The sequence below is a fragment of the Typha angustifolia genome, chromosome 15 (assembly GCF_048772165.1).
Source record: "Typha angustifolia cultivar Huaian chromosome 15, ASM4877216v1, whole genome shotgun sequence".
In the NCBI taxonomy this organism is placed as follows: Eukaryota; Viridiplantae; Streptophyta; class Magnoliopsida; order Poales; family Typhaceae; genus Typha; species Typha angustifolia.
The window spans coordinates 7,317,242-7,341,646 of NC_133253.1; the positions used below are offsets into that span (position 1 = coordinate 7,317,242).

Sequence of the window (24,405 nt, forward strand, 5' to 3'; positions counted from 1 at the left end):
AACACCACATAATTAGCCTGGATAATTGTTTTGGTTGGAAAAGACTACTTATAAAGTTATAATCAAGTCAAGTAAATAACAAGCAAAAAAACAAAAATATATTAGATCCACGTTGGGCTAAGATTAAATTATATTATATATATATATATATATATATATATATATATTAAATCACCGTTGGGCTAAGATCTAAACCAAACACTGATGCCAGATGAAAACCTACCTGATTCAATTTTTACATAGGCCCTCTAATTTGTTTCTTGTGACATTTCGACGACTCCAACAATTTAATAACTTTCATATTCTCTAGTGATATTAACAAAAAATATTAAATAACTATCTTATCTTCAATTTTTTTTAATAAATAGGTTTTAAAAAACCTATAATTGATCACATGATACACAATATTTTTTAAAAGAATCTAACTGGTTAAATACTTAAGGGTGTCGACGTGTCATTAAAAATAAATGAAAAAGTTTATATAAAAACAAGCAATAAGTTAGAAGGTCTACGACGTAATTATGTGGCACTGTCACTGTGGCACAGAGGCAAAACAAGCACACTAAACCACACTCAGTACCATCTCCAACCCTAAAACAAGCAGAACGAGGAGGAGGCGAAGAAAACACTAGCAATAAACTAAACATCACCACCACCAACCCCAACATGTCCTCTGCTTCCCTTTCCTCCACCTTCTCCTCCGGCATCTCTCTCCCCTCCCCAAGCCGGACCCGTTATCCACCTACCCGCAGACCCATCCTCTTCCCCGTCTCCTCCCTCACCACCGATCGCCCCCTCCGCGCCGCGGTGGTCGGCGGTGGCCCGGCGGGATCCTCTGCCGCAGAGGCCCTCGCTGCCGGTGGCGTAGAGACCTTCCTCATCGAGCGGAGCCCCTCGGGTTCGAAGCCCTGTGGCGGCGCCATCCCTCTCTGCATGCTATCGGAGTTCTCCCTACCCTCCTCTCTCGTCGACCGCCGCGTCTCCCGCATGCGCCTCCTCTCCCCCTCCAACCTCGTCGCCGACTTCTCCCGCCACCTCCGCCCCGGCGACCACATCCCCATGCTCCGCCGGGAGGTCCTCGATTCCTTCCTCCGCGGCCGCGCCGAGTCCCGCGGCGCCGTCCTCCTCCCCGGCCTCGTCACCGGCCTGACCCTCCCCGCCTCCCCCGACGAACCCTATCTCATCCGCTACATCTCCTCACCCTCCGGCATTTCATCCACCCTGGCCGTCGACGTCGTCGTCGGCGCCGACGGCGCCAACAGCCGCGTGGCGCGATCGATCTCCGCCGGCTCCTACTCCACCGCGATCGCCTTCCAGGAGCGCATCCGCCTCCCCCCAGCGGCCATGGCTGCCTACTCCGACCTCGCCGAGATGTACGTCGGCGGCGACGTCTCCCCTGACTTCTACGGCTGGGTCTTCCCCAAGTGCGACCACGTCGCCGTCGGCACCGGCACCGTCGCCGCCAAGCGGGAGATCAAGCGCCTCCAATCCGGGATCCGCTCCCGCGCGGGCCCCAAGATCGCGGGCGGCGAGGTGATCCGCGTCGAGGCTCACCCCATCCCGGAGCACCCGCGTCCGAGGCGGGTGGTCGGCCGCGCGGCCCTCGTCGGCGACGCCGCCGGTTACGTCACCCGCTGCTCCGGCGAGGGGATCTACTTCGCCGCCAAGTCCGGGAGGATGTGCGGCGAAGCCATCGTTAGGGTTTGGAAGGAGGGCGGTAAGGTTACCGAGGAGGGGCTTAAGAGGGAATACCTTAGAAAATGGGACGATGAGTTCATCGTAATGTTCCGGTTCCTGGATCTGCTGCAAAGGGTGTTCTACGGAAGCAATGCGGGTAGGGAGGCGTTGGTGGAGTTGTGCGGTGACGAATACGTGCAGAGGATGACGTTCGATAGCTACCTGCATAAGAGGATGGTGTCCGGGGATTTGTGGAAGGATTTTGGGTTGCTGTGGAAGACGATGGGGAGTTTGGTGAGGGCGACGATTCTGGAGAAGGAGGTGGAGAAGTTGAGGATGGTCTAATATAAACATATGATGCCATTCCATAGTTTCCCATTTTGAATTCCATTCCTGAATCACTTCGATTCATGCATTGCATGCATACTCTACTCTCTCTTTTTTGTTATCTAGCATCCTTAGGCTCTAATGCTGAATAATAAGATGAACAACAACTGGGTTAGCACTTATTTCTATCAGATATGCATACACTCTACCCATTAAAACTTGCTGCTCTTGTGCAAGTTAAGGTGTCATGTCTAAAAAGATCTCTCTCTTTTCTCTCTCTTCATATTTAAGTTTAGGAGTAGAATATTCGAATAAATAATTTCTATGAGGACAAAACTCCATGTAAGAGGAAGGTGGATGTCAAGGTCCTTGTAATCTTCTTTTCAAATGATACTACTACCTTTCTTTTGACGAATAAAAGGAAGTTGGTGGCTTAGTACTAATTACCTTAGATTCAATTTGGTACATGCTAACTTTTAAAATCTCTTATGGTTCATCTTTGACGGATATAAATAAAGATTTGGTACCACTTTGACAGTGAATAGAAAATACTCATTAGCTATTTTTTTCATCTAAGATTTAGTATTATTCATAATTATGTCTTGAATATAAGAGATAACTAAAATTTCTTCCGGAGAAAACAAAAAAAGGAACCAAAAAAACAGAATTTATTTTTATTTTTCCTTAGTCTAACTGATACCTAGGACTAGCACGGTAGATACAAACTTTATTATATATCGCTCACCGCGACTCGCACTGAATAGAAACCCTCCAAAAACCCCACTCCGCACCGCACCCAATTTAGCCGCAGCCGTATAAGTCACCAACATCAATCGAAAATCAAACACCTTCTTCTCATCACTCCAATTCCACTCTCTATTCGGGGGGGAAAAAAAAAGGAAACCCTCGTCCCTTCCCCGCTCCCCACTCTTCCAGATTTGGTCACTACCATCTGTCTCTTCTGTGCGATGGGGTCCTCCGTCAGCCACGCCGCCGCCCCTCCGCCGCCGCCTCCTCCTCCGCCGGCGTATACGCCGCCCCACCCCGTTGGCCTCGCCGCCGCCCTCCCTCCGAAGGTGGAAGAGAAGAGCGAGAAGAAGGTCGATTATCTCAATCTCCCTTGCCCCGTCCCGTTCGAAGAGATCCAGAGGGAAGCCTTGAGTGAGTTCCCCATCCTCCTCTTGATCTCCGTTTTGGTGCACTCGCTGCGTGCATTCTGTTAAAATGATTTCATTGTGGATGTGCTTCAATTAGACGCTGGATTAACCATTAGGTCGGGGTTCGGTTGGTTAATTACTCATTCGGGATGCTTGGAGTAACTTGGAGTGGTAGAGATAGATGTGATATTAGTGGAAGAAAGAGACAGACAGATGAGAGAGTGAAGAAGGAAGAACATGCCGTACCCTGATATACTTCTAGGATTTGTTATTAAGTTTAAGATAGAGAAAGTAGACCTTTATGAATAAGTTTCTAATGTGTCAATATCTGTTTAGTTGGGTCAGTCCTTGTTGCCACTGGCTTCAGAGATGTTTCTTTTCAGCTTGGGATTTTTCTTACATCTCCTTGGGATGCTTACAGTGTCTTTGAAGCCTGAGCTTTTTGAAGGGTTACGATTTGACTTCACAAAAGGGTTAAATCAGAAATTCTCGCTCAGCCACAGGTAGTTTAATTCTTTGTTTCAATTGATGACTATGCATTTTGGTCTGTAATCTTTATCTTTATGATCAAACAACAATCAGCGTCTTCATGGGATCCATGGAACTCCCCTCACAATCATCTGATACTATTAAAGTCCCTACTGCACATTATGAATTTGGTGCCAATTTTCTAGATCCAAAGGTTAGTTTTTCTAAAAGTTTCACCATATGATGTTTCTAGGGTCTGAGAACTTCTTTGATAGAAATTAAATATAATATCTTTTATGGAGTGCTTTTTCAGTTGATGCTTATTGGACGGGTACTTACTGATGGAAGGCTGAACGCACGAGTCAAATGCGATTTAACTGATAACCTTACTTTGAAGATAAATGGGCAGGTGCTTTATAGTAGATTGTCAACTTCCAATACTATTTAAGGAGACATAAATTGGAGTCTTTTCTTATGCGGTTGCTTTTTTTTTAATGACTTAGTTTGTGCCTTTTGACAGCTCACAAATGAGCCACACTTTTCTCAAGGCATGTTTAATTTTGATTACAAGGTCAGTCTCCCTTGATACTCTTTGTATATCTAATGGTGTGTTTTTCTTTTCCTTTTATTGGTTTATCTCATATAATGGAGGATTCCTCCCTGTAAAATATCAAATTTCTAGCTTAAAAAACGTTTCAACCTTACTTAATGTTAATTTCATCATGAAACAATGGTCTATATGCACCTCAGTCGAGAATGCTGAGAATAAGAGACTGAGTAATCAAAGTTGATACTGTCAAAAATAAAGCTGGCTTTTGGGGCTAGAGATTGCTATTATTTATTCCATCGGTAGGTTCACATTTCTGGCAAGTAAAATCACACCTTTTATCTTTATTGGTGCACATCCATATTGGTTTTCATATGCCATATTTTTACTGTAAAAAATTTATTTTCTTATTCAAAGAGTGTGTTTTAGCTGATTCTACATTTCTTAAAAGAATGACAGCAAAGATTTTTTCCATGAGAAATCTATGTTGTTTAATCAGAATGGGGAACAAAAGTGCACAATTCATGAATTGAATATAGCAGGCCTTCAGTTGTATTAAAACTTAATGTCATGTTTAGATGAAGAGAGTAGGTATAGAAAGAAAGAATAATTTTCTCACCTTTTATGCGTTCCTTTCTTCCCCTCACTTTCACGTCACCTTCATATTTTTGCACCCTTTTATTTAGTGCTGACAAATTGATGGGATCGTGAAATACACTATATTCCTCTTTAGTGGATATTTATTTTGTTAGAGTTGTTTCCCAATAGCAGTCGTGGATCTTATGCCCTGTGCTACCTTATTAATGCTGGGGTTGCCAACTAATGAACCTTGGGATAGAGTATTTTGGACTAAGGGTGTGAGAGCAAAGCTTGAGCAAGCTGAATCAAGTTCAGCTCAAAACCTACAATCAGCACTGCAGGCTCGAGCTCGAGCTTGACTCAGTCTAAACCGAGCCAGCTGGAAATTGGCTCATTGAGCCAGCTTACTTCAAAAGGAGCACTACTGCATTAGAGAACAAACTGATAGGTAAGAAAAATAGACTGTTGTGGGACTTGAACCAAGCCAATAGGAACTGAAGTAGCTGTTGACCAACTACGCTAGCAAGTGATTGTGTTAAAACTATAAGTCACATATATATATATATATATATAATATAATATAATATAATATAGAAATACTCAACATATGCGAACTAATTGGAGCTTGATCTCTGCTTGTTCATTAAATGAGCTCAGAAATTGAGCTGAGCTCAACTTGTTTAGAGCTTGAGTCTAGCTCAAGCGGCTTACGAGCTGCCTGGCCAATTTGACACCCCTATTTTGGATTGAAGAAACTTTGAGCCTATTATCGACTAGATCTGCTTTGATATAGTTCTACTTATCTAATCGTAAGGGTTGAACTCTGTAAATGTACTTGATCCATCAGAGCTTAATTGCAATTAATGTTATCAATTTTCATCTTGTGTTATACACAGTAATATGATACAAACATATGTGATTGAAAATTTATCAATTTGATTTATATTTATCAATATTCAGTAATGATATGTGCATAGATTGCCATGTCGGTTGGCACGGGTTGATAGATATTATGTCTATGAATTATTGACACCAATACAATGGAGTATCTTGATACTCTTTCATGGTCACTCATCAATGTGTGCCACTAGAATTAAGTATATCTTACCGTAGAAAATCTTATTGAGGTTATTTTTTCATATCTTTTGATACTTCTTTGCATTTTAGTGCTTCATCTATATAAATTAAAATTTTAGAAATCAAAGAAAACGAAAATTTTCATTTTCCCTAGGTTATTTGCCCCAACACAGAAGATCATAGAAAAATGGAAAAAATCATGATATTAGAATCTAATTTTATATGTTACACTACTATATAGTGTTGAAAGGCTTTAATTTAGACCCTAAGACCTATTTTAAGGCTCTTAAGAGGTTTAATTGTTGTTTTATGGTATATCAAAACTATTCAATATGCCAATGGCATGTTGACCTGGCACTGCATACTAGCAACATGTACCATGTCAAGCCATGGTTGGCATGCGTCATGCCACTAGCATGGCAATCCTTAGATATGTGTGACACTATCTACAAGCATGTTAAGGTTAACCTATGATTTGTCATTGTTGAAGCTTCTTTAATATTTGGAGTATTGAAATATTCAGTCACTATTATCCTTTGAGACAAAGCACCACCAGTAATAGTACTTTCTACTCTACCTAATGTGTGCATAGCTTGTTCTGCTACTTTTTGTAGTTTCTTATTGTCTATTACACTACTATCTACCTTGTACAGGGCAAGGATTTCAGGTCTCAATTCCAAATTGGAAACAATGCTTTCTATGGTGCCAATTATATCCAGGTGAATGATACATTATGGTTATGTTTGGATATACTCTTGAGAGATTTATGCACTTTTGTTTATGACAAGGACCATTTTCGCAACCCAAACTATTTCAAAACCCATGTAGATCTATAACTTGTTGTGGATTTGTATGAGGATGCATTCTCATGTGATTTAGACAAGGAGAAATGAAAAAAGAAAAGAAAGAAAGAATGAACAAGCTTTATTCTATGAATCCATCAATATCTCATATTTTTGTGCATTTTCCTTTTAAAGGGGACAATAAATTAGCTTTGTTATGTCATAGTTTTATTTGGCAGATAATGGAGTCAACACTTCCTTTGGCGCTTTTTGTGATGTTCATTGGGGTTGTTGAAGGGTTTACTCAGGTCGTGTTTGCTTTTAGGCCTGGGCTAGGCCTAATTGTTTTGTAGGGGTGGGGCTGCTGTGAACAGATCCTCAGTTAATTTTGACCTAAATTCGTAGGCCCAGCCAGGCAGAGCTCAGACTGGGCCAAATGTGTAAAATATGACTCTTGACCCTGATTTCACGTTCTGAAGCTGCAAGTGCAGATTTTTGGTTCATATTTGTTGCTTTCCTTTTGTTTTGGTGCCTGTTTGTTTTAGGTCCTAGCATTCTTTAATTTTTTTTTATTCCACTAAGCAGCACATTTTTCATGATAATTCTTTTGTATCTAGGATTCTAACAATGTTGAAGTCCATAAAACTATAATAACCTTGAAAATTCTTGATATCCCGTGCAACTTTTTGATGTCCTAACACTAATTAGCTCCTCAAATTGACTCTATTTAATTATAATACATTTTAGAAGCTGAATTGTGAGGTATCAGCTAGATCAATTATTTTTTGTTCAAATATCATTGATTCAAAGGATGCCACAATATGTTGGCAGACAAAGTACTGCGTAGTGCACGTGGTGTAGCAAATAGCCAAATACTCACTCACATAGTAAAGCTAGTAAAAATTTGGAAGATGTTGAAGTGCATGTAGTATAGGAAATTTTCAAGAAGAAAGAAAGTATGAAAGAGGACCTATGGAACAGGTTTAGTTATATTGTGCCAGTATATCTTGATAAAAATCTTTTCTGATGTTTGCTTGTAAAATAATGCAGTATATTATATCATGAATTACAAAGTTACAAATATCTAAAGTGAGCAGGCAAAAATAGGCATGCTCGGTAAATTGTATCTATTTTTATAAGTATTGCATATATCTATTTCTATGAGTGTTTCACTGCAGCAGGAAGGTTAGTAAGTATCCTTTTTATAGCATGGCTGCATATTTGAGGTACTTATGCCGCATGTTAGATAGCAGGGGACTTTCCTGACGAATCTTGGAAATTGACAGATGGGAAATTCTACAATATAATTGCTATGTGATTTAGAATAATACTACAATTTTGTTCTGTCTACATAATGAGACAATAAGATGTGATCTTTATATGAATATATGATGTTTACTGATCTTCACCAAAATAGCTATGTGATACATAGTGATATTGAAAGGCTGATAACGTTTAGTTCTTCCTGGTCATGGCTGTCCCACTCAGCATAGTTGTAGGTAGTCTGAATAACTTGGTTGGCTGACATTCTCCTCTTCCAATTCGGGTTGTCTTAGCCATCCTTGTCAACTGAAAAATATATTGACCTGCTATTCAAATGCAAATATGCCTTCTAGAAATTCTATTTGATAAAAAGATTGATAATTGCCCGGCAAGAACAACCAAATAAATTAAACTATAGGCTAATTCATTCCAAATTTGTGGTAGACTTGATTAGCACCATACGTGATGTATCAGCAGGTGCACTCATGTTTCTTCAGGCAGACACAATCCTATCTATGTTTTTGATGTAGTTTTGGCTTATTGAAATTGTTGTAAACTTAAGTTTACAGAAACTACACCGGCATAAACTTAGCTTAAGAGGCTATGTGAGTTGCTTAGACAGAAGAGAAGTCAATAATGGAAGATAGCTTAGGTAATGATTTTTTAGTTATTTCTTTTTGTTGTTCCGTCGTTCATTAGAGACCCCGATTTTTTCATGTTTGTATATAGTTTGGAAGTGTTGAGTTCCTCGGTTAAAAGTTGTAAGCTTCAAATGTATTCCATGATGAAAACAATTTTGAAGACAGTGTGCTACTTACAAGGGACAATAATACATATGGTTGTTATACCAGGTCCTTGCAGTTGTAACCAAGAGATGCAATAACCTTGATAATTCTGAGTTAAACAACTGGTGCCTGTTATACTCAAAAGAGTATGCTTGTATCTCTCAAGATGTCAAATCTGTTAAAAATAAATTGATTATAAAGGGTTAATATTTTTGTCTCAATATTTGATAGTATTGAACTACCTTGCATTCTAAAGCAGCTTCTATTTTAATACTTTAGAGTGTCTCACCACACTTATCATTGGGCACTGAAGTCTTCTGGCTTGGCCATCAAAGGAAATCCGGAATTGGTTTTGCTGGTCGCTACAACACAGATAAGATGGTAAGTCTTTTTCTTTGGTCTTATGTTCTCTTCTTATTCTTGATTTTGTAATCAATGTATATATGAATGTGAAACTGACTGTTGAATCTTGAATTAGGACCTTTTTTGTCAAGATAGCATACACTAGGGGGCAGAGAAAAAGATTGAAGAACCCAAAGTGGTTAACTACAAATAAGTTGGCTGACACTGACTAGATTATGTGCATATATCCCATGCAGAATTCTTTAAGAGTTATAATGAAGGTGAAAATTAGCCCTCAGGATTAGAAGATTTACTTCACTGCCAAATGATGATGATTCACGTGAAAATAGTGACACCATCTAATGTGGGAAGATTTATTACGTAAACCCCTTTTTTTTTTTGAGGAATTAATAAACCCTTTTCACTTGAGGCTTTATCTATATGAGTAGATCCATTTCCATGTCCTGTGCAATGGAAGATTTTATGATCCTGAACCATCCTATGCTGGAGCCTGGAAGGCTAGATATGTCAAATCTGACGGTTATATTGTCTTGCGTTTTTGTTTAAGTTCAAGTTCACTTCTCCATCATGACACCGGCTTGAACCATTTCAATGCACTTTCAATTTCCATTTCATTAAGTGCACAAAAAAGGAAGAGCATGTGATGGATGGTGATTAATTCATAAGTGGAAATACTAGAGTGAGTTTAAACAGTCTGTATGGAGGATGATGATTGTGTCACTTTTATCTTTCTTTTATACCAACGCTTTGCATCAGATTGGGGCTATCATTTATGGTACTGTGGCATGAATTTCAGAACCCAGAAAAAATAAAGTAATTTACTAATTTGTATGATATCTGATGGCCTGCACATCAGGTAGACAATTTTTAGTTCAAGTTTGGAGTCATTTGTTGGTTTATAAGTTGATACATATTATACTCAAACCTTTGCAGGTTGCAACAGCACAGGTAGCCAGCACTGGAATAGTTGCACTGAGTTATGTCCAGAAAGTTTCTGAGAAGGTCAGATTTTTTTATATCGGCAAACCTGAAACTTTCTATCTATTTGCATTTGATAAGCTTGTACTTGCCTTTATTTGCAGGTTTCTCTTGCATCTGATTTCATGTACAATCACATGACAAGAGATGTTACTTCCAGTTTTGGATATGATTACATACTTAGACAGGTAATGCTTTGTTTCTTATCATGATATTTGCATCCTCTCATCATCATTTTGAATTGCAATCCCATACCCTCTTTCTCAACTAGGAGAATTAACCACAACTCTTTGGCGGAATGCCGTTAAGGACTAGAAAAGGTTGCTGCACTTTCTTGGTTAACAGCTAAAAACTAGAATCTTACGATTGATTCGTCTCACATCTTTAGAGATTGTGAGAATACTTTAAAGCAGAACAATTGTAAGTCAAAGATCTTTTTTACTCTCCCTCTCTTACCTGTGTATATATGTGTGCTGGTCAATCATCAGGACAAAAATGTCCTGGTCTACTTGCATATAGAGTTCCAGGTGACATAACAAGTTAGTTTACCGAAGTTCTTTTATCACGTTGAATTCATTGCTTAATTATGATGATTCTCTCCTAAAGCTTATATCCAAATGAAATTTTTGCTGCAGTGCCGCTTAAGAGGTAAACTTGATTCCAATGGAGTTGTGGGTGCTTTTCTGGAAGAGCGACTAAATATGGGTGTCAATTTTATCCTTTCTGCGGAGGTGAGCATCACAAAATTACTTAGCCGCAACTTTTGAATGCTTTATTATTGATAACAAGGTTGCTCTCCTTGAACTTAAGTGGCCATGGGTCTGAGCCAAATAATTACTCTCTTAAAGTAATATAAGCAAGGCAATATACAACCGACCTCAGACGCCGTGATGTCTTGGTTTTATTGATGGAGATTTCTCATGTATGTGATGATTCCCTGCAGATTGATCATCGGAAGAAAGACTACAAGTTTGGATTTGGTCTGACTGTAGGAGAGTAAGCTGCCTGTAGCGTTTCTTCGCAGAATGTAGGATAAGTTGTAGCTGCAGGTTTTTCCTGGATCAGCCTAGTAATCTTTATGATTACCTGGCCCTCAAGATTCTTTGCGGCTCCTTGGTTTTCTGACGCGCAAGTTTGCTCGTGTTGAAGGTTTAATAGGAAATGGAACTTCTATTTTGTTTTTTGTTTTACTGAGTTCTTCTTTTCAACATGCTTGAGATATGGCATTTTGCGGCGACCTTATAATATGGCATTTTACTGCCATTATTCTTTGTTCATCCTTGATGGAACAAATTCTACAACAGTAATGCACAACCATTTGATATTATTTTATGTTCAAGGTAGACTTTAGACGTTGCTGTAAATTTGTTTGTTTATTTATTTATCCTGTGGAGGAACTCAATTGTTTTTAAAAAGATTTATATGTGCCATGCTTATTCTACTCAGATAACAATTTTCTCCGGTATTATACAAAAGAGGATATGCTAACAATATTTTCTTTCTCCTAAGACCAAGAGCAGCTACAAAATGAAAAGATTAGTGAGGATGAGATGATAAGGTCTCTTTTTTGGTTTTTTTAAATGAAGCTGAGAGTGAGTCAGACGGAGGAGTTGAATGGCAGAGGGACTATGGTAAGTGTGAGTGATCTCTCAGCAGAAGAGGAAGAAGAAGAGAGGAACACAGGGGATAGGTAAGAAATGAACTTTAATTTAATTGAGTGGAAATTTCATACTTTTAGATAGTAGATGAACAATAACCTAGATTAATAATACTCCCTAAAAACAGCAGCTTTCTTAACAATTTTTTATCTTTACTATAAAATTATCATAATTAATATCCAAAATGATGCCACGTCTTTATGTTCCCTAGGTGAGATAACTGAGCTAACTCCCTTAAAAAACGAGTCATAATAATGATGTAACTTCACTTTTTTTTTTTAATAAAGCTGCAGAGGTATGATCTTCACTTTTTATAGAAGAACGTTTGTGGTGTGTTGGTGGAGATGCCATTTTCCTTATCCACCCAATGCAGCATCTGATGAACAGACACCAGTCAGTATAATGATCGTCTCCTAGGCTTCCTGGATAGCGGCTGCGGCTGCGGCTGCAAGTCAAAAGAACATCATAACTCTGCATCAAACTGGAGTTCTACAAATAATGAATCTTTTTCCCCTCTATAAAAGATGAACCCAAGTTTTAATCCCACTGCATCCATCAATGGACACCATGGCTAACAAGCTTAGCCTAAAGCTTCTCATTGACCACAAAGCACACAAAATCCTGTTTGCAGAAGCCAGTAAGGACGTGGTAGACTTCCTCTTTGGCCTCCTCCTCCTCCCAGTAGGATCCATCGTTAATCTCTTAACCAAAGAGCGCATGGTGGGTAGTATCGGAACCATTTACAAAAGCTTAGAGCAGCTAGATGCAACCTACCTCTGTTCCTCCCAATCCAGGACCACTCTTTTATCTCCTCCCATTTCTGAAACCACCTTCCTCTTGCCTTCTGCACTGCCCTGCACAACTAAAAAGCTTTATGGTCATTGCGGTGGATACTTTACTGAGGTAAGTGGAACAAAATGCCCAGCCTGCAGAATGGCAATGACTACAGGGTTGCAGCAAGTGAATCCAGGGTCAGTACTGAGACAGAGAGAAGGAGAAGGATATGTGAAGGGTGTGGTTACGTACACTGTGATGGATGATCTAACTGTGGTGCCCATGTCCACTATATCTAGTATTACTCTTCTTAATAAGTTCCACGTCAAGGACTTGGGCTCACTGGAAGAGAAGGTGGTAAAGCTTGGTTTGGAAGAGGTTGGTTCTTCCTCTTTACCTTGATTCCCATCCTCGATTAGAGTTGATGTTATGTTGTTTTCTTTGTAGGGATTGGAGCTGCTTAAGGCATCGTTGCAATCAAAGAATGTGCTTAGTGATGTGTTCCTGAGAAAGAAGGTAAGCCAGGGGAATGTGATGGTATGAAGGTGGAGGTTTTGATAGCTATGGTCAGTGAACAGAAGAAGTTGGATCATAGCATGGTCTTCTTTTAGTTTTTTTGTTTTGTTTTAGATTTTGCTCACTTCTGTAACTGTGATGGTGGTGATGTTTGGAAGTTTAGTTGCAAGATCTTTTTGAGTGTTTAAAGCTAAATCTTTAGTAAGTCTTTGCTTTGCTGCAAGAAGGAAAGCTTTGGGTTTGCCAATTTGCACATAATGGTACATCAGCTGGAGCTCAAGTAATCATCAAACCAATTAAGACCTGCCATGCAAATAAAACTATTTTGGTAAGAACACAAAACTAACTGATATAATTCTAATTGTTATCTCCATATATATTAATCATAGAGAATTGATGTCAATACAAATTTTGATATAGTATAATTAGTATTTTTTTAAAAACATCTAGAATAAACAGTGATAAAGTATAACTACAACATGTATGACTGGAGATAGAAATTATAACTTTGCAGTAGATTTATTACTTCAAGTTCAAAATTATAGTTCTGTAATTTTGACAACAGATTTATTACATCAAGAAACTTGAACATTTTGTCTCCTAAGCCTCCAATATATGGAGGCATTCATATTGATGATAAACTCTTGATAACTTATAGATTGATAATATATTTGTCTCCTAATCCGCAACTAATAAATCGACAATGTCGGAAACATCTTGCTTAATTTATTTTGCAATAGAAGACAAATTTTATTCTCTCAAAAATTAAAAAAAATTAAAAAAAGGAAAAAACAAATAGAGGTGCACAATTTATTACATCTAGGAAATTACCTGAATATTAGTTGTAGATTCTCTACGTACACAGATGAGAATTCCATTACATCATATGTTCTAATCACTTGTGATATGGTGTCTAAATCCTGTTAATTACTTCATAAGTGCAATAAAGTCACTGAGATCACCTAAGATATTGGGCCATATAAATGATTAAGATATTTTTAAGATTGATTACAATATCTCAAGATTACTAGATGTGCGAGATTACCATTTGCTGTCTTATAATTAATTATAATATTTTGCTTGGTTTATTATTCTTTAAGCATATTATTCCAAAATTTAAGATATGAATGAAATCAACGCTTAGCAAGTAATATTATTTTTAACATGATAATATATACAGAATTTTATAATATGATAAGATTTATGCATTTACACCTAATACGATAAGTGCGAGAATACATAAATATCATCCCATCATATATTACATAAGACGGTATATAATTGTACAAGTTAGCACGGTTTGACTCTCGCACACTAACTTCCTCTATAATCGCAAATTCACCTAAGATACTTAACATCAAGCCCATCAATTGCCATTCCCCATTAGGTACCACCCCTACTACACTCGACACTAGGCTCACCGACTATCATCTTGTACTACACCTAAGACCGTCACTCCATAAATATCCTAGATGAAGGATAGACCCAAGCAGTAGACCTCAAACATAGACCCTACGATGTAATACTGTAAGATTTTTAGTACCGACGGTACACAAGGATCACAACCTCAAGATAGTGCACGTGTGCTAAGGACATGCTACGACGTAAGCAAATATCATTGATACATATCAACATATATAAGAATATCAACTGGAAGACGAGATAAAAATAATCATATAACAAAAGTAAACAAAACCCTCTCATTGAAGGAGATCAACCTTTGATTAGTGCACTTGTACAAGCCCCACAAACAGTCTATCTAGCAATTCAAGGATATCACATATAATTACAAGTTAATGACAGAATCAGTATCAGTCTAATTGAAATTTTGGGGGCCTAGAAGAATATATTGGGCCGAATTGTGTAGGGATTTTCTTTCTTCTTGGGCTTAGGCTAGTGTGTTATTGATGCTATAAAGTTATGCCTTGTAATATAGTTATCTAGGTCTGATGACAATGACAACGGGGTTCCAAATTAGGATTAGAATTCTCAGTGTATACTAACACATCTATCACACGCATCCGAGCAATAACTCTAATCATATTTACTCAAATTTTAGGATGTAAGTATTTCCTTTCCTTTTAAAATCATCCGATGTACGCAATCGATTCAGCATACACTTAAGTTATAAGCTAGATAGAGAGAGTCCTGTCCTCATGAGTATAATAGACACTTAGACCCACAAGCTCTCAAATAATTAATTAAACAACTGAGTCAAACTTAATCTCCAAAGCAATAAAAAGCTTATGAGAGAGAGAGAGAGAGAGAGAGGATACATACATACATACATACATACATAGGAGAAATACTTTGAATCCTTACGGCACTTTAAAAAATGCTGCTAACCTTATTATAATCATCCCAATCTTTTGCTAAATCCTCTCTTCTCACTTCTAATTAATTAATTTAGTATGCATGTGATCTCTCTCTCTCTCTCTCTCTCTCTCTCCTCTCTCCCCACAACAAGACAGGTAGCACTAATTTATTGCAAGACATGTTTGGGAAGTTATCATGAGAGGTGGTTAATTAAGTTAGACAAAGCCAAGAACTATAGACCTTGGGAAACCCAAAAAAAAAAAGTGATGATTAGGAGATCTATGATGACAAATAGATAGATATATACAATTGCCAAGTGGGTGGTGTGAACATGGACATAGCAACATAGGTTGGTTTTTATCTTGGGGAGGCATGAAGCCTGTGAACTCTTTGGAATAACTATCCATCCATGGTTAAATCTTGTACAAAACTTATCAGCAGAAATGATATGATGCAGTGAACCAAGAGGGGAGGGGGAGCAGGCAGTGCTTCCAGATCTCCCAGAATCTATTGAGAGAAATCCCTGGATTCTCTCATCAATCTCTCCCCCCACCCATAGACCATAGTTTAACCTCTTCACACATGCATCTGTCCTTTTTACTATCTCAATCCCATATGCACACTATTTGTCCTCCCTTTTAACATGTGATCTTGCTCTCTAAACCCAGTGTTTAAGATGCAGAGTAGTTTGGGGAATTGAGCCAAGGGAAGGGAAGGTGGTTGGAGTTTGGAGGCACATAATTAGTCTACCTAGTCTGCATAGATGCTTCTCTGTTGAACTAATTGCTACAACTTTGTCATCTTTGGTGTTTTGATCTATATCTTTGTCTACATATATGCAGACCCTTATGTCACAACTTTTTTTCAATGGAATCCAAATAAACATCAAATATTTTGTCAAAAATATTAGAAAATTTGAAATTAAAAATAGTGAAAAGATAGCATGCACAGTGCATATGGTGTGAAATGAAGAAATCCTAATTAGCTTCTATTAACTCTATATAAAGGATCCTAATTCTTCCTCTCTCTTTCTTTAATCACCTTTAACCCCCTTTTTTTTCTTATTTAAATCGATTCTTTGTTTTGTTATAAGTCTTTGGAGAAATAAAATTTAAACTTAAACCAACGAGATAGGATGGAATAACATCCAAGTAATGAATACTCCTCTGTGTTTCAAAACTAGATTGATTGTTCATCAATCTAAATAGTTACTAAAAGGTTACATTTTTATTCATAAATACTTTAGAAAACCTAAAGGATGATGCTCAAGACTAAAAAGTAAAAAGGATTATATCTATACTGAAAATTAGACCATCATGCATTAATTTAATCTTAAGATTAACCAGTCTCTGTGACAGAAACTAACTGTCAATTTATCTAAGAGAAAAGAAAAGAAAAAAAAATTAAAACAAAGGGTTTTTTAAATAAATTTTTTCCAAAGTAAATATTATTTTGCTTATATAAATGGATGGCCATGAATGATTGGTGGCCGGCCGAGCCGTCGCCGTCGCCGTCAACGTCACCGTCGCCAAATCCATTGCCGGGTTTCGGAAACTGCGGCTGACCTTCTTCTGGATTCAGTATTTAAAACTACTACTATGACTACTCTTATTCTACGCAAGCGAGAGAAACGTAAAGGAGAAATAACTCTCTCTCTCTCTCTCTCTCTTTCTCTCTTTCAATTTTCCAGGATAGAGATGCTATGATACCATATGTTCTTGTCTACAGGAGCGTACAGTAAACTGGAAAGATTTAAGGTCAAATTAAGAGTAGAATATTCTCTATGTTGGTGAAAGTTAACTGATAAGATAATATACAGTATCATAGTAGATTCAAATTTTTATCTCCTATTCTCCATGAAAACATGGAGATAGGAATAGGGTGACTAGTCATAACAAAAGGCAAAATATACAACATTAATTTTAGATTATTATGAGATCAAAACTCTTCTGTTTGTATTTTAATTATGTTTCTAAGCTATTGGGTTTGACTTTTGTAATTTGCTTTAAATTTATTTAAAAAATATGCAAGTGCAAATTCAAATACAGAATGTAAGCTATAATAAATTGGATATAAACTTAGTTGGGACAATTTTATTCTATATAAACATTATAATTTGCAGAAGACCTTCTAGAAAGTAAGCTGATTAGCTACTCTTATTTTTTTTTCTTCTAATCTTAGGTATGGTGATTTAAAATTCAACTTAAGAAAATTAGGTGTTTGGTTTAAATTAGTTTAATAATAATAATAATATTATTATTATACTTGACGTATGATAGTTAAATATAAATGACTAAAATATTTTTTATAGCGGATGGATAATGAGAGGCGGAGAGAATGATTAGTAATTAGATTTTGTTGGTGAATGTAAAATAGTTGGATGATTTAAACTCATATTATCTTAAACTAGTATTAAGATATAAAATTAGTTTAGTGTTCATTACTAGGTCCAAAAAATTATTATTAGAAATTGCTACTATTCATTAAGTTTGGAACAAGAAACATTTGTATCATTGCATGTTGTCATATCATGGGCAATGAATCCCACTTGCCTTTTATTTAACTATCTATGTTCATGTCTCAATATATATATATTTATAATTACTCTCATAATAAAGACTATCACATAGACAAAGAGAAAAAATAATAATAAGTCACAAAAATAAATGGTCAATTTTATCTCCACACCCACTTGAGAAAATTAAAATTATATATATATATATATATATATATAATAAATTGTGTCTGCTGGTTGTATGGGATTTGCTGTGACCACCTCCTACACCATCAACTACCAAAATCATCATCACCACATTATTCATGTATAATAATGCAAATAAATATTAGTATTAGGTACTTTAATTAATACAAACATGAAAAAGGTCACATGGGCCACGGGATCATAGTAATATATTATATTATTATACATCTCCTATATATTATGCTTTTATTATCAGAAAGTCACACTGTCACGGTTAAAGAAACGTAATATAATTTTAGAGTTTTATTACCGTTAATATTATATAGATCTGCTATGAAAAAATGAGCTTATCCATTCACTGTTTACCCAATGTCTAAAAGAAGGATGTATAGTAGTGTACAATAGGTTGAGCCAATTTGTCGTGTTAACTTTTTCAAAGATAAAAAAAAAGGATCTATTGCTCCTCTTTTTGGACTCCTTTTTTTATTCCCTATTATGGGGATTTGTGTATTGTTTGCTCCTCATTTAGGGTTTTTTTTTATATATTTTTTCTTGTATCTTTCCGTATTTAAAGTTACACGGGGCCGGCCATTGCAGGTTGACTCGAGGCTCTTTACTTCCACGAAGCTTCTTAAGTCATGGTTGATACTATATTTTCAACTTATAGTAAGATTTATTATTGTATATTAGGAAAAGATAAATGATTCAATAAGAACTATTAATTTCTCTCTTCTAATCAGACGGTTGAGATTAAATGATACTAGATAAAATTAACTGAAAATACTGGCCACTTTTCTAAATTATTAGTCATATTTTATTTCTCTCTCTTAACCATCTATTCTTTTTTTTTATCATAAAAAACAAAAATCGACGCTCCAAGAACACAGTTATAACAATAAGCAATAAAAAAAATACTAAATTTTATAATCAGTTAATTTAGTCACATATGTAAAATGTTTTATATACCCTTTAATTTATCGACAGATGAAACATATTTTTATAACTAATTGGTTAGTATGGAAGAACATTGTGAATGGATCATGGATGGATAGGTGTAAAGTGGAAAAGTAAATTGAGTCATAGGAACAGTAAGGAGCAAAGAGTGGTAGGAAGAAACCACGGTGGCAAATTAAGGGATCTGATGCGTGGAAGCAGGAGGGAACTCGTGGAGGTGGTGGAAGCACAACGATAAATTCGTGGTTGGAGGACTCATTGTTTCCTTTTGTGCTTCTGCCTCCTCCCTAAGTCGGCTGCGGATTTTAAAGCCATCATCATAAAGTAATACGATGCCCACCAAACCTAAATTTACTACAATATCCCTGGACTTTCTCCGTATATAATACCTTTTCTAATGGTTATGAGTGAGATATTGGTTGGTTAGTCCATGTGTTACGATAATTAATGTATCCATGTTTGCAATAAGTCTCTGGATGAAGGAATTCTTTATTTTTCTCTCAAAAATGGTTAAAATGTTATGACAATTGATATGGAGAGATGATAAATGTTAGTTTATTGCCTAAATAGCAACGTAGTAGTAGTATGTAACGTAGATCCATGCAGAAGGGGGAGAGGGAGAGAGAGGGCTGGGCTGGGAGCAAGTTGATGAAATTATTGATGGTCCCCTATTTTGACAGTTTACGCTAAGCATTAAGCTGCCGAGAGCGACCCCCAGCTAGCAACCTACAGACAAATCAACTCATTTTTAACTCACTAAACATACTTCACTCTCTCTTTTTTCCTTGCCAATCTGCAGAGTTTATCTAATTATCTGTATGCGCGTAGATAATTTCATTAATTTTAGATCATGTTTTATTGGTTTGTTGTACCTATATATAACAGGAATTAAATATCAAGATCATGTAAGGTCTGAATAAGAAAACGCCCATAATAATTATACCTAACTGGCTAGCTAATTTTAGATGGGCTCGATTAAGACTTGAAATTAAATCACATAATAGGGCTCATTTATTAGACACGGTGGTGGTGGTGGTGGTGGTGGTGGAGGAGGAGAGGAAAAAGAAAATTCCGTCGGCGGCTGGGTGTGATGATGGAAGCAAAGTTGGAAATCTAGCAGAGCTGGGCTGGTTTTGGTTGGTTTGGTCGATTACTGCATCCTATTCCTGACTGACAATAACAAAGACCGTGACTGTTAGATTTGGTTTCCAAAATTAGGCCGACGGTTTACTGACGATTTAGGAAAGAGGGCAAGATAGTAATTTCAGCATGCTCCCGGTGGGCACCTCCTCGATGCCGGGCCCCGCACGTTGAGACGCGAATCCCATCTCTTCATCCTTGATATTACCACGCCCCATTTTTTGCTTCATCCCTCCCCCCCCCCTCTATACCTTTTTAGTTTTTACCCCCCCCCCGAAGTCTCAACTATCTCGAGTAGTAGTCGCCTTCGCTTCACATGCCCCCACCAATGTTAGAAAGAGAGAGAGAGGAGGTCCCCAAGCCTTCGCTGCACTTCGTTGTTTATTTATCCCTCCGTGTTCCCAAGCCCCTGCCTTTCTCTACTCTTCTCATCTGCCATCTGTTGTTGAAGAGCTTGCCAAAAAGAGGAGTAACTCTTGATGGAGTAACTCGAATCCCAGGGAGGAGGACGAGGACGAGGAGGAGGAGTAGGAGGAAATAAAAGGTTTGGAAAGCTACTGGCTTTCTTTGCACTTCTCTTTGCCTTGCTTTCAGTGCCTTCTCTGGTGTCTGTAGCTAGCTACTGTTGCTTGTTTTCTCTTTCTAGTTGGGATTTTTTTTTAGAGGTTCTCTTATGTGGGTTGGTGGATGGGGATTGGGAGCTCGATTGGGGTGCTCTAATGGTGGAAGAGAATGCTTGGGGCTAATATTATTGAGAGAAAAAGAAAAGAAAAGAAGAGCCTTCGAGGTCTATATGATTGACTCAATTGCAACTCTTTTTTCTTTTTATTGGGTTTCTTGTAGATTGATTGGTTCTCTTAGTGTATGACTTTTTATCTCTACTTGAGCTCGATTTCTATCTATCTATCTATCTATCTATTTTTAACTGCATGATTAATTCCAACAGTTACCGAAATATTTCTTTTCGGGTAATTAATTCAATTCCTATTTTGGGTTTCTAAAATTGTTGTCTTGCATCTCTTATGTTTGTGTCAGTTGGAAGATAGTCTGATCTGCCTTCTTTTGCAATTTCTTTTTTACTCTTATGTTGTTCTTGAGCATGATTTGGATTGTCATATTTGGTTGATACAACCTCTGATGCAACTTTTCTTCTGATCAAAGTCTCATGTTGTTTGAGATTTACTGGAAGTTATTATGCTGGTCTGTTGAGGTTACACACAAAAAAAGACAAAAGAAAAAGAAAAAGAAGAAGAAGAAGATGACTTGCATCACTTAACTCTAAAGATTCTATTTCATGATTTGCTGCTAACACTAGCTTTTGTTTCTTTCTCCAATTTAATTTGGAGAGGCGAATGGGTGCAATATGCTTTTATTCAATTAACGTTGCCTAAAATTTGTTCTCGAAGAGATCGACCTGATAGTAATTTGCTCGTAGCAGAATTTAAATTTTTTTATTTTTTTTCAGTACCTTTTCCTTTGATTCTTTCTTTAGATTCTGGAGAGTTAGATGATGTGATTCTTAGGAGTTAGGATGTTATTTGTGACATAATGCTCAGATCTATCAAAGGATGCTGGACCACTTTTTTCTTGCTTGAAATTTTCTTTTCCTTTCTTTTTTCTGAACTTATATGATATTTAACCAATATATTATCTTCTGTACTTTATGTGAAATGGCTTTGAATGCTCCTGGTTGAAGCATGCTCCTCTTTCATTTCACTTATTAAACGTGTTTCTTTTCGCCAATTAATATCACTCGTACCTGTTAGATTTGATACATATGCAAGGAGAATATCTCAGTTTTCTATAACCTTTGTATTAAATGTCCTTTTGCACTAACAAATTTGGTCACATGCATTCATTTATATGAGCAGTAAATAGCATTTGCTAAGATACATATGTTTGACTTGGTATTGCTATGAAGAGTTGATTGGTTTCAGACATGCAATCCTCTAGTTCTTAAACATATATTTTCTCTTTGCAGGAGAATTATATATGTGCTCTAGTTCTGTTCATATAGACCTGATTGCTTGCTTGTGCTGTTTGCGGTGATGGGTGGGCTACTGATGGAAGGCATGATCTATCCCGGGGTCCATAATTTTGTGCAGTTTATGCCTTCTAGTGATGAGAAAAATCCGAGTTATGGCAGCCTCCGTCAGCCTTCTGATTGCATTCTGGGTGAAGGAGATCTAGTAGACCCTCCACCGGAGAACTTTGGGGAGGCTGGTGATGAAGAGAGCGATGAAGATATCGACATAGAAGAACTCGAGCGACGCATGTGGAGGGACAGGATGCGGCTGAAGCGATTGAAGGAACAGCAGCAGAACAGGAACAAGGAGCAAGGGGATGCATCCAAGCAGCGCCAGTCGCAAGAACAGGCGCGAAGGAAGAAGATGTCTCGTGCACAGGATGGGATCCTCAAATACATGTTAAAGATGATGGAGGTCTGCAAGGCACAAGGCTTCGTCTATGGTATCATCCCCGAGAAGGGAAAGCCCGTGAGCGGTGCCTCTGATAACCTTAGAGGTTGGTGGAAGGAAAAAGTTCGGTTCGACCGCAATGGGCCTGCGGCTATTGCCAAGTACCAGGCTGATAATGCCATTCCAGGATTTAGCGATGAAATGAATGCCAATATTGTGAGCCCTCATTCGTTGCAGGAGTTGCAGGACACAACTTTGGGCTCTCTCTTATCTGCTCTTATGCAGCACTGTGACCCTCCCCAGAGAAGGTTCCCTCTGGAGAAGGGAAATGCTCCACCATGGTGGCCGAGCGGCAAAGAGGAGTGGTGGCCTCAATTGGGCATCCCAAAAGATCAAGGGGCGCCACCCTACAAGAAGCCCCATGACCTGAAGAAGGCTTGGAAAGTTGGTGTCCTCACTGCTGTCATCAAGCACATGTCTCCTGATATCGAGAAGATCCGTAGGCTTGTGAGGCAGTCCAAGTGCCTCCAGGATAAAATGACTGCTAAGGAGAGTGCGACATGGCTTGCGGTGGTTAAGCAGGAGGAGGACTTGTATCTGAAGCTCCACCCAGATGCCTGCCCTCCCCCATGCTCAGGGAGTGGCATCATGGCGGCCATCTCTTTTAACGGCAGCTGTAGTGAATACGATGTTGAAGGTATCGATGATGGCAAGAGTGAGGATGTAGTGAATCACAGATCTAATGCTGATGAAAGTACACACTACCTGGGTTATACTTCTGTGAATGACAAATTTGTTGTAACGACTCCCATGAAGGAAGAGAATAACATGGAATTCATCCAGAAGAGAAGTGCTCCTGAGCCTGATTTTATGGTGAACAAGCGTGTCTGTGGTTTTCTTGACAGGAATCCGAGGAATAGCCATCAGTACATCTGCAACTATCAGAATACTCTATCTCAAGTGACCGAGGACAAACCAGCCATTTACTCTGCGCCTTATGACATCCCGGCTAATCAGAGTACACTCATGTCTTGTGTCAATCCTATTGATATTACAGACTTCACTCTTCCTGCTGGTGGCCAGAAGACGATCAGTGAACTGATGAATCTTTATGATGGTAATGCCAATTCAAACAAGAAATTGAATCAGGGTGGTGTGGCCAGCTTGGATGGCCCTGGTACTCTTCAGCCAAGAATTCAGATGGATGATAACTTCTTTGGTCAGGGGAATGTTTCTGGTGGCGCACTCTTTGAAGAAATGAGCAATTTGCAGCAGTATTTTATCCGTGATGACCTGATGCCGCTTGAGCAACCGTTTGGAGGGAACCGACATACTGAGCTTAACACCACCGACCTCAGGTTCAGCTCCGGTTTCAACATGCCTGTCGTTGATTACTCCGAAAAAATGCAGAGAGGATCTGAGGAGTCATTGCAGAAGCGCCATGGATCCAACTGGTACTACTGAAAGTAAAAATAAATGGAAGAACTTTCTGCTTTAGTGATTTCTCTGAGTTGTAGTATCTTCTCCCTCTCATCTTTTCTTTCGGAGCATATCTATATATTTCTTAAGTGTGCTCCTTAGGAATTCTAATGAGAATGCTCCATAGGATGCATCTCATCAGAATTGGTAATAGTATAGGTTTGTAGGGCTTGCATTAGTTGCGCAGGATGCCGAATGGATATGTTATCTAATTCGACCCGCCTTGAAATCTTATATACATCTGATGCAAAAAAAAACTTTCTATGTAGATTATCTTAAATAGTATCATTCTACTATGATTTCTGTGACCTCTGCAAATGAAAGCTGAATGTATATTTGCTGCTGAAAGAATGATGATCTGTAATGTACTAATTAAGACTTGTTTTTATTTTTAATTTTTTGGGGATGAATTATAAGTAGAACTTTTTATCCAGGACTGATACCTAC

The 24,405-nt window shown here is 38.0% G+C and overlaps 4 protein-coding genes across 4 annotated transcripts; all 4 read left to right on the top strand.

Moving 5' to 3' along the window:
- Positions 1-471: 471 nt before the first annotated feature.
- LOC140777502 (geranylgeranyl diphosphate reductase, chloroplastic-like) lies at positions 472-2,435 on the top strand. Its single transcript, XM_073121660.1, has one exon. The coding sequence runs from the start codon at positions 667-669 to the stop codon at positions 2,020-2,022; it is 1,356 nt and encodes a 451-aa protein (XP_072977761.1). The 5' UTR covers positions 472-666; the 3' UTR covers positions 2,023-2,435.
- Positions 2,436-2,785: 350 nt separating this feature from the next.
- On the top strand, positions 2,786-11,367 carry LOC140777503 (mitochondrial import receptor subunit TOM40-1-like). The gene is made up of 11 exons (XM_073121661.1): positions 2,786-3,165; positions 3,583-3,664; positions 3,744-3,843; positions 3,943-4,038; positions 4,150-4,200; positions 6,486-6,551; positions 8,942-9,043; positions 9,959-10,027; positions 10,108-10,191; positions 10,639-10,734; positions 10,947-11,367. The coding sequence occupies exons 1-11, from the start codon at positions 2,973-2,975 to the stop codon at positions 11,001-11,003; spliced, it is 996 nt and encodes a 331-aa protein (XP_072977762.1). The 5' UTR covers positions 2,786-2,972; the 3' UTR covers positions 11,004-11,367.
- An 859-nt stretch (positions 11,368-12,226) lies between these two features.
- Positions 12,227-13,115, top strand: LOC140779346 (uncharacterized). Its single transcript, XM_073124368.1, has 2 exons — positions 12,227-12,813; positions 12,883-13,115. Exons 1-2 carry the CDS (start codon positions 12,229-12,231, stop codon positions 12,976-12,978), a joined length of 681 nt encoding a protein of 226 aa, XP_072980469.1. The 5' UTR covers positions 12,227-12,228; the 3' UTR covers positions 12,979-13,115.
- A 7,267-nt stretch (positions 13,116-20,382) lies between these two features.
- Positions 20,383-24,266, top strand: LOC140777979 (protein ETHYLENE-INSENSITIVE 3-like 1a). The gene is made up of 2 exons (XM_073122451.1): positions 20,383-20,606; positions 22,044-24,266. The coding sequence occupies exon 2, from the start codon at positions 22,111-22,113 to the stop codon at positions 23,941-23,943; it is 1,833 nt and encodes a 610-aa protein (XP_072978552.1). The 5' UTR covers positions 20,383-20,606; positions 22,044-22,110; the 3' UTR covers positions 23,944-24,266.
- Positions 24,267-24,405: the final 139 nt, after the last annotated feature.

Coding starts and splice junctions, on each gene's coding strand:
- LOC140777502 (XM_073121660.1), top strand. CDS start 667: ATGTCCTCTGCTTCCCTTTCCTCCACCTTCTCCTCCGGCATCTCTCTC.
- LOC140777503 (XM_073121661.1), top strand. CDS start 2,973: ATGGGGTCCTCCGTCAGCCACGCCGCCGCCCCTCCGCCGCCGCCTCCT. Junction 3,665..3,743: donor AAATTCTCGCTCAGCCACAG/GTAGTTTAATTC, acceptor AACAACAATCAG/CGTCTTCATGGGATCCATGG. Junction 6,552..8,941: donor ATGGTGCCAATTATATCCAG/GTGAATGATACA, acceptor TTAATACTTTAG/AGTGTCTCACCACACTTATC.
- LOC140779346 (XM_073124368.1), top strand. CDS start 12,229: ATGGCTAACAAGCTTAGCCTAAAGCTTCTCATTGACCACAAAGCACAC. Junction 12,814..12,882: donor TAAAGCTTGGTTTGGAAGAG/GTTGGTTCTTCC, acceptor TTTTCTTTGTAG/GGATTGGAGCTGCTTAAGGC.
- LOC140777979 (XM_073122451.1), top strand. CDS start 22,111: ATGGGTGGGCTACTGATGGAAGGCATGATCTATCCCGGGGTCCATAAT.